At 44.3% G+C, this 14,959-nt stretch overlaps 1 protein-coding gene across 22 annotated transcripts in view; it reads left to right on the top strand.

The window, feature by feature from the left end:
- UNC13B (unc-13 homolog B) overlaps nt 1–14,959 on the top strand; it is a 215,324-nt gene that overhangs the window by 170,099 nt on the left and 30,266 nt on the right. For 8 of the 22 annotated variants that reach the window (XM_073881400.1, XM_073881406.1, XM_073881405.1 and 5 more), the window contains 6 exons: nt 4,277–4,323; nt 6,933–7,003; nt 9,175–9,263; nt 9,754–9,973; nt 12,411–12,638; nt 13,241–13,382. In XM_073881400.1, coding sequence (XP_073737501.1) covers nt 4,277–4,323; nt 6,933–7,003; nt 9,175–9,263; nt 9,754–9,973; nt 12,411–12,638; nt 13,241–13,382 — 797 coding nt within the window. Of the gene's footprint in view, nt 1–1,824; nt 1,848–4,276; nt 4,324–6,932; nt 7,012–9,174; nt 9,264–9,753; nt 9,974–12,410; nt 12,639–13,240; nt 13,383–14,959 lie in introns of all 22 variants that reach the window. The other 14 variants (XR_012374930.1, XM_073881392.1, XM_073881397.1 and 11 more) reach the window with 3 other exon arrangements.

Raw genomic sequence — 14,959 nt, 5'->3', positions numbered from 1 at the left:
AGTTGAGTGCCTCAAGTCTTTTGACTCCCAAGTGCAATGAAGTTAAGATTGTTTTAATAATGTGGAAGTATGTCACTTCCTTATAAAATGTATTCTCTGGAAGAGTGCAATCATTTTTGGGGGGTCAGAGATTTTTTTTTTTTCTTGGCAGAGTGGGTGTTCTATAGCTACACTGCACTTAAAACTAAATCTGAGTGGAAAAATGTTAAGGCATTTTAGGAAGTTAGGAAGCACAAAGAGTTTGACTCTTAGCAAGAAAAAGGTTTTGTTATGTTTGTCCAGTAGATGGGACAAACTAAAGAGCTAGTACAGCAGTTCCTTGGAGTCTGAAAAATGGTATAGTCTATTGGCTAAGAGACCTATGTTTTCTCTGGTCATGGGCAAAACACATGTTCTTAGAAGCTGTTGTTTTCTAAGTCCTGAAAGTTCAGATTCCTTTCACTATATACAAATGATAGGAAATGTGCTAAGCCCTCAGGCTACAAGGGTAAAATTATATATATATGGAGCCTTGTCAGCAGATTCTTAGGCATTATGGGGAGCTCTGGGAAGAATAGAAAGACACAAATTAACTTTGACATGATGTATAGTGTATTTTTAAGATAGTGGAGATAGAGAGAAACCTTTCCAATTTGAATCACCGGTCAGTTAAAGTGTTCCTTGCCTAATTTTCTTTTTCAAAGAGAACAGAGTACAGTAGGGGAGGTGGGAGTAGATGTAGAAGAGATATGGCCCCATTCCAGCAAGTGTCTTTTGCATTTCATCTACATTCCTGTAGGTGCACTGTTTTGGAGGATTCCTATTCCTGAGTTCACTCTTCTGTCAAGTCAGGTGACCCATTAGGCCATTAGAAATAACTGAAAAATTGGAAACTTATGAATTAGTTTCTGTGATTCTCCCTTTTACTTGTTATGTAATATCAGTGGGTCTTTAAAAGGGAGGGAAAAGAAAGAGGAGGAGAGATGATCGGCCCAGGTGAATGGACTTGCCTTAGAGAAGGAAACCTGTGGAGCTCTCCATATGTGTCCTAGTAGGCAATGTAGTCTGATGAATAAGAGAAGTAGTAATTTCTGGACTTTATCTTCCTCTACTGTGGCTTGCTAAAGTCCTTCTGGAAGCATCCATATCCTTTGGAGTATTGTTCTCGATTTAATAGATAATCAGGCCTGGGGCTGCTGTCATGGTTTTATCATCTAGATCATGGTGACTTCTGTTAGGGCAGTGGCCAAGTGATGCCCCCAACTATAGCCTTTGAGCATCCTGGTCCTAGCCTTAACTTCAGGCCTTAACCTGTCCTAACTTAACTTAGGCTTTGGGAAAACAGGCCAGGGTTTGTTGGGCAAATGCATTGCTAAGCCTGCATTGTAAAATGGAATGGGTCCAGTTACCAGGCCTTTGGGGTTTGAGGACTTATCGCAGATCCAGAGTAAGTACACATAGCTTCTGAGGAAGGAACTCACTTTGTGCTTAGCTAGTTCAGATAGCCTGTTGTAGTGGCCCTTGGTAACAAAGCTTGTGGCCCTGGTTTCCATGACGCTGCATGCAGGCCAGTTTGGAAAAGGGTGACTGAAATCACCCAGTAGACTTTGTCCTTTAGTTTGATTAGCCAAACCAGGAATGGTCTAAACTAAAAGGAGGGGCCAGGCAATACAGGAGGTAAGGATTCTGGAAGCTAGGCTCTGTGAACTGCCCAGCTGTTCAGAGGACCTCTTCCTTCCTTCTTTGTTCCTTGAGATTTAGCTGGCATTTTCTTTGGGTTCCGTGCTATGGGACTGAATCTACTAACCTTTCTGCCCTTTTTTTCTGCTCTTTCTCTCCTTGCAGAAGGAAAGCGAGGAGCTGTTCAGGTTGTGCCTCTGGCCCTTTGGGCCTTTTTTGTTGTCTATTTTCAACCCTTCTCTCCTGAGCACGGTGTGCGTGTGTGTGCATGTGTGTGCATGCGTGCGCGCATGCACACATGTGTATGATCTGGCCTCTGAGCTTTGGCTCATGCAGATATTCTGTTTTTCCTGAAAGCAGTTTGTGGGCATGCTCCATTCTTGTGTGCAGACATCCCTGGAGCACAGTGTGAGAAATGTGTGTGCCAGCATGGTGCACATTCAATGTAGCATGTGTGTGCTTATACTCGTACTCAGTTTGGCTACCCCAAACACTGATTGCCCTCCTCTTCTACTTTGCACAGTGTTTGTCCATTTTTTGCTTGTTACTGCAGGTTGGCATATGCTGTAAACCCTTGCTGAGCCCAGCATGCATATACTTTGTATTTGGGAGCAGGAGTTGCTGTGGGCATTTTGTGCCTCTTGCCTGGGGTCCTAAGTATGAATGTGCTTTGTGCCTCTGAGCAGGTTTCTTGGTCTCTCTGTGAGCACAAGCTTCTGTAGACCTGTGATGTGGTTCCCCCATGCCATGTGAATGCACAGTATAACTAATGCTTTGTGCCTGTAAGCACTGGTTCTTGAAGACAGTGAGGGTTTGCTGTTGCCTGTGATTCCAGCCCTGGTGAACACTGAATCCTTCTTCAAATGGGTGTGCACACGTTTCGTCACCCTATGTGCAGGATCCATGATCACCTTGTGTTTCCCTCAGGCATAAGTTGTGTCTATGAATGTACCTGCTGTAGGTACTTTATCTAGACCTCTCACTCTCAGTCCTCCTTCAGTACCTCTGTGTGCATGCTCTATGCTTTGTCTGCAGGCTTTAGTAGATCCTTTGTCTCCTCTATATGTGTATGATCTGAGCTTGTTGAACCCTGGTTCCCAGAGACCTTTTGTGACTTTGTTTCCTTAAGGTCTGTGGTTTCTGGCAAACATCTAATTCTAGGTAGGAAATAAAAATCTGCTCAGTACAGTGACAATTTTCAAAGGGAAGATAAGTTCTGGGTGGTAGGATTTGGGGATTTAGGGATAGGGCTGCCCCTCAGAAGCAACCTTAGGAGATGTGTATCAACCACTTCTGGTTTCCTTTTGGGCTTGGCTGTCGTTTTGCTGGTATTATCCCACCCACAGAACCAGGACAAGAGCCAGATAAGGTGAAATGGGTTCATGAAGGGCTGTAGGCAATAGGCAGATAGGCTTGCTTAGAACACAGACAATCTGAGAAGGGTCTTTAGTCCAAAGTTCATATTGAGCCTACTGCTGACCCAGGGTAATTCTTATCCACTTTTACATCAGTCTATATACATAGCTGCCCTACCTCTCCCTATCTCTCCCTTTTCTACTTTGGCTTGTCTAATTTTACCTATAACTTCTCCCATCTGTGGCTCTCCCAAAACTTCACCCCCTGTACAAAGTTAAACACCTTACTTCTGCCTTCCCTACTTCAGAGTTCGTTTGTTCCAGGATAATTAGCTGGAGCCCAGGTATCAGGAGGCGTGAAAGTTTTGGGGGGTGGAAGGGAACAAGGAAGGGGCAGGAAGCCCCAGACCTGCTAGCGCTAGGTTTATTGAGCCTCAGCAGCATTTACCGTTGGTTCTCTGGAGAGCCCTGGAAGCTTTGGAACTTTGCTCTGTACACTGCTTAAAGGATTTTTTTTCTGTGGGTTTGTTTGTTCATTCGTTTGTTTATGGAGAAACCTTTAAAAACTGTTCTCAAACTGTTTCTTCCTTGAATTATTTGGTACCTCAGTTTTCAATTTCTCATTATAGAGCTCATAAAGTCCACCAGAAGATAATTTAAGTATCTAATCTACCCTGGGTTCTTTTGTTATATATAGAGAGAGCTTATCAAATGTAGAGTGTCTATGAGTTAGAACTTTAAGTAACCTAAGCCAAGTCAAATCACAAGATGAGATGGGAATCCAGAAAGACCAAGTCACCACTCTGTGACAGCAAAGGGAACTTATGAATATAACTAGAAGACTCTATATGAAGTTGTCCTTTTTCTTAAGAGACCTGGAAGCCCCAAATGGACCCCCCTTTTTTTTTGTAAGCCTTGGCTTACTGTTATGTATACCAGTGGATTGTGTGAGGGGGATATAAGTTCTGGCACCTCTCACTCCCCAGTGAAACCTTAGCTTTGAGATCTCAGTGAGCTTGACTTTATATCCTTCCTATTCACTGGGGAGAAGGGAGACAAGGAAGTTCTCATTTCAGCAACCCTCTTGTTACTCTGGCTGATCAGAGCATTGGCTTAGACATCAGTCTGGCCATGTCACCACATTTTGTATGTAACCTACACTTTTCTGAGCTTCCTGCTTTACTACTCACTGCCTGACCAAAGAAAGATGGCTATCTCGCATCTTTTCTAGGATCTAACTTTTTTTCTATCTTTTTTTAAAGATTCCAGATGATGGTCACCCCTCTTTGCCCCAGTGGCTCCCGGAAGGGTAAGTGATTCCCTACAAGGTTTCCATGGATTTTATAGTCTCTCATGCGACTTCCAGGTTTTCCCCTGGGAAGCAGTAGAAAAAGCTCCATAAATTGGATCCTGGGAAAGAAGAGGCTCTACTATACGGATCGGTTGGTTCTCTGGGGAGAGGAGAGAACTCTGCAGACTGATTCCTCAGAGACAGAAGAGAGAGCTTTATAGAGTGGTTCCCCTGGAGCAGGGAAGGGAGACTTGGGGCTTCCCTATCCTTGCCTCTAGAATTTCTGATTCATTGCATCTTAGTAATGATCTACCCTTTAGGTAGAAGAAAGAGGAAACTAGAAAAATATCTGTGTTTGACACAGTTCTTTTTTATTCCATTGTTGATAGTGTAGTTGATTAGATTACTCTCTGGGTTCTGTCCTGAATTCAGCTGATGTGAGTCACTTACTTATTCCATTCCACTCTAGTCAAGACATAAGTAACATCCTTTATGAGCTCAGTGTGTTCTGTCTGTGCTTTCTTGTTTGAGAATCTCAGACCCATGTGACTGCAGCAGAGAGTCATTTTAAGCTGCTCAACTGCTGCCTATAACTGACTGTTCTTGAGAGGAAAGAGTTTAAGTGCCTCCCCCTCCTTCCTGGGGCACATGAACTGCCCATTATTTCTCAGGATCTTCTTTCTCTCCTTGTCCCATATAGGCCTGTTGACATGAGTGTTCCCCGTGGATGCCTCCTCTCCCTCATGACCAGGGAAGAAATAAGATCAGATCATAAAGTTATCTACTATATGTTTACATGCTCCTTTTCCTTGTAATTTGTCTTTCTTAAATCAAGAGTTGGTCATTTGAATGAACTATCCTTTTTTCTGTTGTCTGAAGCTCATTTATGTTGCAAAACCCTTAAGTGGTACATATTATAGTTTTTAGAATTAACCACAAACTTGTGGTACCAGTTGCTTTTTCTACAGACCTTCTTTGGGACTTTAGCTTTTTTCTTCTAATGGTTGTAAAATACATACATGACAATGGAACATAGCTAAGTTATTTGTATATTTAATTTTTTAAGCTATTTTTTTAAAAGATTTTATTTATTTATTCGACAGAGAGACACAGCGAGAGAGGGAACACAAGCAGTGGGAGCGGGAGAGGGAGAAGCAGGGAGCCCGATGCGGGGCTCGATCCCAGGACCCTGAGATCATGACCTGAGCCGAAGGCAGACACTTAACGACTGAGACACCCAGGCGCCCCTTTTAAGCTATTTTTAAGTGGGGCCATGCAGTGATTTTCTAAATGTCTCCCTGTTGTCTTTCCTTTAGCTTAGTCCTTGGAAGCTGGTACAGGTTTAGAACTTCCCTAGGTCTGGTAGTCTCATTGAAAGCAAAGTTCATTTCCTGTGTTTAGGAAGCTAGTTTATTAGAAATGAACATATCAGGTTGCCTGTTGCAACTCTTGGCCTTGATCTAGTTTGTGGCTCCATTTTTTGCCTATATAGCTAACTGGCAGTACCTACTTAATCTTCTGCAACATCTCTTTTTAGACCAGTCGTGGTGTACCACGCAACTACCTTATCACCTTTCCCATCTCCTTGTTTTCATTAAGGCCAAGTACATGAGTTCTTTTTATTGAGGCTCAGAATATCAGCTTCCAAAAGGTCAGAGAAATTTTGTAGTTCATTCCTTTATAGAATGGCATCAAGACCCAAAGAGAGGAAGTAATTTTGGCACAGGACATGTAGTGAATTAGTAGAAGAGTTGGGGATAAAATCCAGTTTATCTCATTGTGAGAATGGTGTTCTAGGATATTCTCTTTATTGTTATTGCATATGGTTATGGAAGAAATGGCAAAGAACAACAAAATTAATAAGCATATAAAAGGTATAAAAATTTTAGAAATCTCCAGTTGCTCCAGCTATAATTTTTTTTTCCTGGTCCCTGTTGATGTATCCATAGGCCTCGGCCAGACTTTCAGAGTCCGTCTGTTGTTTCCTTCCTGAATGGTCTTTTTTCCCCTCTAAGTGGCCTTTTGGAAATCTTCTATCCCACCTTTCCTGCCTCCACTTGGTTATGCAGACTCCTCTTTCCATGGAGACCCTTTTTCTTCAGGATGCTTGGATGGACAGAACTGGTGACTCTTTTACTCACGATAGAGAAGGTCATCTCCTAATGTCATTAGCAGTCTTGCTTAGGCAGCAGATCTTCTGTAGAGCCATTCCCATGGGCTCTGTTCTAGCATAGAACAGGAAACACTTATCTTAGGGGAGCAGTGTCTCTGGCCTGAGTGTAGGGAGAGGCCCTCTTAACTACCAATTCCGTCCTTGCATTATGGAGTACAGAGGCCTTCAAATAAACAGAGGTGCCTTGAAGTGTTGTTATGGGATAAAAGAGCTCTTGATTTTTGGCTAAAACTATAGAAGGAGACTCAGAAGGGCACTCTGAGAGCAGATTCCATTGCTCATCATTCCATGTCTTTATTTCTCTCACTTTGTGTCTTCTTACCCCTCTCAGAGAGATATGGTGGAAATCAGTTCATCTTCCTCTGGGGAGAGGGTGAGCAAGGAAAATAGAACACTGAACCTGCCAGTAACAAGGCAGGACTGGAGGTCCTGACATATTTTCTTCTCTCCTCAGGCCAGCTGGAGGGCTCTATGGCATTGACAGCATGCCAGATCTACGCAGAAAGAAGCCACTGCCGCTTGTCAGTGATCTGGTGAGTGACTCTTTGTAGACTTAGGCTGTAGGCTTGGGGTATCTCCCATTGGGCCTTGGCATATTATTAGGACTGGTAGTGGTCCATTTAGTGACAGATACTGGTCTGAAAATGTATCATCTAAAGCTCCACTGAGACTTAGTGATGAGACCTTAGTTGGACTTGTTCTATCTTACTCCCTCATTAGAGCCCCAGGTTCTTCATTAGCTAAAGCTCCTACCTGGAACTATAGCTTGGGCCCTTAAAACTGGGCTCCAAAGTAGTCTTCTAGGTATCTTGTTCCTCTCTACAACCTTCTTTGATGATCTGGAATGGAAACTGCCTCTAGCCCTGACCTAGATCATTGTGTTTAGTGTATAATGAGCATGACTGATGCTACCCCTTGGAGGTAAAGTGACAGTCTCCTCCTAAGATAGATTTTCTGGAGTATTTCTATGTCCCTAGTACATAACTCAGTGTCTGACACTGAGAAGTAATGATAAAAAAAAAATTGTGGAATTGAATTGAAACAAGCTTAGGAGTTAAAGCTGATCTCAGGACCTCCAGAATGACTGGAAGGTCCCAACTTGGGTCATGCCTCCTGCGGCAAGATGAACTCAAGGAATTTTCCATAGCCTAGTGGGTGATGGGGATGGAGTAGGGCCCAGGCTTTCCCAGAGTCCTAGAGCTCTAAAGCTAGAAGTTCAGTAAGACTTGAACCCCTTTTCTTAGTACTATTTTCTGCTCCCCCCCCACCATTCAGTCTATTTTGTTTTTTCTGTCCACTCCTTTTCCCATTTCTCCTCCATTCCCTGCTCTTTTTCCCCCACCAGTTTCTCTATCCTTAGTTGGCTGAATGGAATTATCCTTTGCCATTTTCTCTTGTTTTTTTTTTTCTTCCTTCCTTTCTTCCCTACTGCTTGTATATTTCTCCTTTCTCTTTTTCCTCCTTTCTAATGTATATCTCCTCTCACCATAAAGCTGGTTGGATGAGGATAAGTTCTGAGGTCATCTCTTTATTACTTTCTCTCATTATCTTCCATCTCCTTTTTTTTCTCTTCCTACTTTTTCTCCATATCTATCCACCCCCTCTCTCTTGCACACCAGCTCCTCTTTGCTTAACTAGTTGGATGGCAGTGTCTTAGTCATTTCCTACTCCCATTCTCCATCTTTTAACCTTGCCTATATTTCGCTTCCTGGCTTAACTCTTCCTTAGAGCAGAAGCTCTGGGCCCTGGACAGCTGGCTGGGTTGAAGATAATTTTTAGTGAATAGAAGCAGGGGGTTGGGATGTTGTTCCCTGCATTGATTAGACTATAGGGAAGAACCTTTCAGTTGCCTCTGCAAGTATTTTCATGCTCTTGGGGGTGGCTTTAACATCATGTTGTTCCTTTCTCTGCTGTCCTCTGCACAGGCTATGGTGAGTGTCTCCAGAGCCCCTTTCCATCCTCCGTAAGAATCCACATCTCAAACCAAGTGGGCCCCTCCCAACTCTTTCTCCTGCTTAGGCTGATAGTATACCTCCTGTCTACCCAATGTCCATTGCCCTAGGGAAACCATGTGCCTCTCCAGGGGTTGTCCCTAAAGCCTGGGCGTGGCAGATACATTAGGTTCCTTTACATGACAGCTTGGCTAGCAGAGCAGTCCCAGCTCTCAGATTTAATCCCCTGCCTTGATTGACTGAGGTTACATTGCCCCTTTCACTTGCCAAGTGTCCTGCTCATTTGGGCTGCTGGCCTCTATAACCACCTGGGATTATGTGGGTGTGGGTTGGTCCCCAGGGATAAAGGATAGCATGGCATCATTCTCAGTGATGGTTCTTAAATATGACTCTGACATAGTTTCTTAATGACCTGTTTCCTACTGTAATTCTAAACTTGTCATTTTCCTTTGCCTTCCTATAAACGAGGGGTAGGAAACCTACCAATAGGGAAGGAAAGAGAAACTCTTTGGATGATAGGTGCCCTAAGAGAAGTGCCATTCTAACATTGTTAGAATAGTCCCAAGGGTCTTGTGTTTTAGATCTTAACTTGGCATTCTTATTACCTAGAACCCATGGGCAGTCCCTTTGAATGACAGTAAATTAGAGAGAAGGTAGTAAGTCAAGTAGTCAAGTCACTTTGGTCACTGAAACTCCCTTCCTAGGACTTTGCCAGCCCTTGGCAGTAGCCAAGGCTGACAGCAGGTCTTCTCTCACAGTCATTGGTCCAGTCCCGGAAGGCAGGGATTTCTTCTGCAATGGCTACACGCACCTCTCTCAAGGATGAAGAGCTGGTAAGTGACCCATGGGCTTTTGTGAGTCCACTGGCCTAAAAACTGGTTATCATCTTTATAGCCATACTAACTGAGAATTCAAGAGTGTTGGGCACACATCATTAATGAAACAGATAAAAAGCTTCCAGAAACGCTGGAAGAGGTAAGGAGCCAGAACAAAGGTAAGACCAAGTCTCACGTTGGAGTATGTGACCAATGAACTCAGGGTTTTATGGTGGGGCTAGTATCCTCTGTTTCCTTAGAAACCTTGAACGCTGGGAAAAGGTTCAGATGTAGCATTCAAGTCAGATCTCTCTTGGATGACCAGGAGCACATGACATTGGGGGGCTTCTTTCTTCCAGTCTTGGCTATGGGCTGGGCCAGGCTAGAGTCTCTCCTTTATTGCCAGAGGAGAAACCAGGGTCTTGATTACCCTGCAAGGATCTCAGTTCTGGTATCTCTCAGCAGAGACCTAAAGTTGTTGGCGGGTGATGGGGTATGTGTCTTTCAGAAATCCCATGTGTATAAGAAAACCCTGCAGGCCTTAATCTACCCCATCTCGTGCACCACACCTCACAACTTTGAGGTCTGGACGGCCACTACCCCGACCTACTGCTATGAATGTGAAGGTCTGCTCTGGGGCATTGCCCGGCAGGGCATGCGCTGCAGTGAGTGTGGAGTCAAGTGCCATGAGAAGTGCCAGGACCTGCTCAACGCCGACTGCCTGCAGCGTGAGTGCCCCTGTGGTGAGGAGTGTAGAGCAGGGACAGCAGGGCCTCTCCAAAATAGTCTTGCAACAAAGAGCTAGGATGGCCAGACTGTCATTCCTCTGGTTTACCTGATCTTTGAGCTCTTTCTTTTTCAGAGAAAGTACGGTCTTGAGTCAAGGGGCATTGCCTTTCCAAATAACAGGTCTTATAGCACTCGCTCAAGCACCTTTAGGAAAACATTTTTTGAGCTTTCTGTGGCCCTGTGGCAGAATTGGATCTCTTCTAGGATTCAGATGATCCCAGAATCTGCTTGAGTAGTGTACATGCTGCAGTGGCCATATTGCCCAAATGACTAGAATATGTTTAATTGGGGACCAAAACTAATGAGGGAGTTCTGTGAGTTTCCACACTTCACAGAAGAACCTCTTAAAGTATAGACCCTAGGACCCAGGGAAGGTGGCATTTTTTTCCTTGATTATAGATGCAGCTTTTAGACAGAGTGCCAGGAACAGAACCATCAAATGGATCAGGCAGAGGTCCCAGAGGAGAATGTGCCAGACCCCCAAGGCCCTGACTAAATACGTGATTTGTTGTGCCATCATGGAGTGGGGCAAATAGGAGCAGGAAAAGCAACAAGTTTCTGTCAAAGGAGTTGGCAGCCCTCCAAATTCTTGCTCCTTGCTCTGCTCCTGCAGGGCTTATACCACTGTGGCTAGACCTCAGGAGGAGCGGGGGTTAGGGATGTGGGAAAGTATTTTCTTGCTCCTCCAGGTCTTTCAGGTGTTATTCAGAGCTAAGCCATAGCAAAGAAAGTTTCAAGGATTGTGGGAGGAGAAAGGAAGGTTACCTTTAGACTCATAAGCACTTCATTATCCCAAGGAAAGATATGTGACACAAATGGGGCCCAGAGAGAGGCTTCAAAGAATTGTTCCCTTAAAATGTCTTTCTGCGAAGAGCCCTAGATTGGTGCCAGTGGCATGGCTACAGCAGACATGCAGAAACAGGTAGAACAAAGTCAGTGGAAGAAATGGGGCTCTGAAAAGACTGAATATGAATGCTGGTGATGACTTTGCCCAAACCCATCATGGCGGGGGGGGGGTGGTTGCGGTGAGAAGCACAGGTGTCAGCAGACTCTTGCTTTAATTGCTGAGAACTAGCAGCCAGACAGACTGTATAGGCAGCTTGCTGGAAACCTTCTGAAATGCTGCTCTGTAGCAAGAGTGTCTACCTTTTTCTCAAGGGCCTTCTAGAGGTGCTAATCCAAGGAAGTAGCAGTGCATGGGATATGCTAGCTAAATGGCAAGACTAGGATGCAACCCAGGTCATTTTTCATTTATCAGAAAGTATCTTCTGCCTAAAGCTTCTGTGAAGCTTAGGGTGGAATGAATTGCCCTACTGTGGGCCTCCTGTGACAGAAGATCCACTTACCGTCTTTCCAGGGTTAGGATGCAGATGTTGGCCTTAATTTTTGCTCCAGGTTTTGTAGAAAAGGCCCAAGCCTTTGGAGAATAGAGAGAGGTAAGAGCCAGTCTGCAGAGTCAGTAAAAGAAGGAAGGACCCCTTTGTGACAAGCCCATTTGGTGAAACACATCAGAGGAGTCTGTTCTGCCATAATCCTTAGGACAGCAGGGGAAACCTGCTAGCCTCTGAGATGAGCTATCTGGCGTCACAGCCGGTAAAGATGTCCCTTGCCATCTCTGCCAGGATAATAATGATGCTGGTAACAATAAAAGCGACCATTTATTTGAGTTCCTGTTAGGTGCCAGGCTCTGGGCCAGATGCTTTATATATGCTAACATAATGCTTCTTAAAATCCCAAGAGTTAAGTGCTGATTTCTTAGAAGAACCTGGTTTACCCAGCTAGGAGTGGTGGAGTGAGGATTTAAACCCAACCCTGTCTCATACCAAAGGCCATACTTTTCTTTCTATACTACATTATTTTCTGAGATTAAAGGCATTAGAGTCCTGAGGCAGAATCCAGTGTATGCTCTGATGAACTCTGGGATCTGTATCATGACTTGGAAGTTGGATGAGATTGGTGGAGTTGTCATGTGCACCCACCCACCCTCCCTGGTAACTGAGATACCCATTGGTGGTATTTTGGCCTTAAACTTGAAGGGTACCTCTCAACCATGTGGGATAGAAGAAAGACAAGGCCAACTTCAGGCTAAGCTACACTTTTTGTTTCTTTTTTTTTGATGAAAAATTCAATATATATCTAAGTGAAATAGTATAATAAACCCCCATAATAATTATCAAGTTTTTGCTGCTTAAATTCCACTAGCCAGGCATTAAACTTCAGCAGGTCCCATATTGGTTAACTTTTCCCAGGGCCATCCCAGTGTTAAGCTCCTTCTACTTCTCAGTGACCTCTCCCAGGCCCTATTCCTCAGCCTGACCCTTGGTCTGGTGGGTGGCCTATTGGTTATCTTACTTTCTGTCTCTGGTCATTATTCAGGGGCTGCAGAAAAAAGTTCTAAACATGGAGCTGAGGACCGGACCCAGAACATAATCATGGCCATGAAGGACCGCATGAAGATCCGAGAGCGGAATAAGCCAGAGATCTTTGAGGTCATCCGAGATATCTTTACTGTAAGCAAAGTTGCCCATGTGCAACAGATGAAAACAGTGAAGCAGAGTGTACTGGATGGCACCTCCAAATGGTCGGCCAAAATTACCATCACTGGTGAGTAGGCCAAAGTTTGAGAGGACAGGAATGCCTAGGCTGTGGGGAGGAACCTGGGGAAGAAGCATCCTGAGTTGAGGGAACAGGGGGCTAGAGGGAAAGAAGATAGAATTGAGGGAAGAAGGGAAGGCCTTCCCCTCTCCTAGACCCTGGTGCCATCAGGTATTGGGAGAGCAAGGCCAGCATCTACAAGTGATATGAATGATAATGAAGGATTTGGTAACAATCTGATGTTATGTACTTGGTTAACGTCTCATATTACAAGAGGTAGGGGTGGGGGAAACAGGATAGGTAGGAGATCAGGGAATAGTTAAACTAGTGCTTTACTAGCTTGGTGGGTGTGGCTGAAGCATGTATATATCAATATTAGGGGTAAGTGGTCAGTTAGGGCTCTGGTGAGCAGGTGGGATTCTTGGGCCAGCTTTTGAGAGAAAGACTGGTGGCCCAGGACTAAGCGTAGATGTGGAGAACTGAGATTAGTGTTCCCTTGCAAGGAGCAGATAGAGACTGCTCTAAGATGGAGAACATATGAGTGGTGCTATGGAGGACTTCTGACTTCTGGAATGTACTCTAAAGCCTCCTCCTCTGTAATTGGGTTGCAGTGGTGTGTGCCCAGGGCCTACAAGCCAAGGACAAGACAGGATCCAGTGACCCTTACGTGACTGTGCAAGTGGGCAAAACCAAGAAGCGTACCAAGACTATTTTTGGGAACCTGAATCCTGTTTGGGAAGAGAAGTTCCATTTGTAAGTCACAGAAGGCTTTGTCTTACCTGGGACTGTATGTACATTAGAAGCAGCATTAAATCCTATTATTCTTGGCTTGGACCCTAAGAGGGATGGGGCAGTGGCACTGGAGAAAACCCATTTCTCACAGGCTTCAATTGGGCAGCAGCCATTTATTTCCTGGGTTTTTTTTTTATGGACTGTTACGTCAGGATTACTTTACCCAGGCCCTGTCTTAAGTAGGGCTATTAAAGGGACTCCTGGGCACTCCATACTGCTTTTTCTAGTGTTAGATTTTCCTACTGCTCAGTGACAAAACCAGGGACTGACCACCCTATTGTGTACCTCTCAGCCTTGCCATCCTGCCTAGGAAGGATTAGACTCTTCTGGAGAGTTGGGAAGGAATGTCTGAGTAATTCTGACTTGAAGATAGAAATCTGGGGTCCGGAGAAGTTTCCATTTCCCTTAAAAGGCTCTGCTTTTTCTCCTGCCTCAGCTCCTACTCCTACTCCCTTTCCTATTGTCTCATTTTCTTACAGACTATTTCATAAGACAGTAAGGGATGGTTGTTGAAAAGTGGCAAGCTCTTATCTAGGACATGGAATAATGTTTGGAGAATCTAGATGCTTTGTCACACCCCTAAGGCCTAGGACCAGGACTTAAGAGTCTGAATTAGCTAAGCCGGCTGGTTATGTAGAGACTTTCTTCTCTTGGCTCCCTGGAGAAGTCATGTGGAAAGGGATTGGGGCCGAGTACAGTTGGCCTCCAGTTCAGAGGCAGTAGTTACTGGGTGGAGCACCTACTTCTTTAAGAATCTGAGTGGTTCCTGCTTGAATTCTTTTTATTCTAAATTAATTCTAAATGAATTGACTCTGTAGTCAGTTTTGCCTGTTTTTATCCATTTAGCAAATACATTCTTTTTTATTTTATCTTATGTTAGTCACTGTACAGTACATCATTCGTTTTTGATGTAGTGTTCCATGATTCATTGTTTGCGTATAACACCCAGTGCTCCATGCAATATGTGCCCTCCTTAATACCCATCACCAGGCTAACCCATCCCCCACCCCCTCCTCTCTAAAACCCTCAGTTTGTTTCTTGGAGTCCATAGTCTCTCGTGGTTCGTCTCCCCCTCCAATTTCTCCCCCTTCATTTTTCCCTTCCTTCTCCTAATGTCCTCCATGCTATTCCTTATGTTCCACAAATACGTGAAACCATATGATAATTGACTTTCTCTGCTTGACTTATTTCACTTAGCATCATCTCCTCCAGTCCCATCCATGTTGATGTAAAAGTTGGGTATTCATCCTTTCTGATGGCTGAGTAATATTCCATTGTATATAGGAACCACATATTCTTTATCCATTCATCTGTTGAAGGGCATCTCAGCTCTTTCCACAGCTTGGCTATTGTGGACATTGCTGCTATGAACATTGGGGTGCATATGGCCCTTCTTTTCACTACATCTGTGTCTGTGGAGTAAATACCGAGTAGTGCAATTGCTGGGTCATAGGGAGCTCTATTTTTAATTTTTTGAGGAACCTCCACACTGTTTTCCAAAGTGGCTGTGCCAACTTGCATTCCCACCAACAGTATAA

The sequence above is a fragment of the Callorhinus ursinus genome, unplaced genomic scaffold (assembly GCF_003265705.2).
Source record: "Callorhinus ursinus isolate GAN/ISIS: 27379988/994484 unplaced genomic scaffold, GSC_fseal_2.0 scaffold42, whole genome shotgun sequence".
In the NCBI taxonomy this organism is placed as follows: domain Eukaryota; kingdom Metazoa; phylum Chordata; class Mammalia; order Carnivora; family Otariidae; genus Callorhinus; species Callorhinus ursinus.
This window is presented reverse-complemented; position numbering and strand designations above follow the sequence as displayed.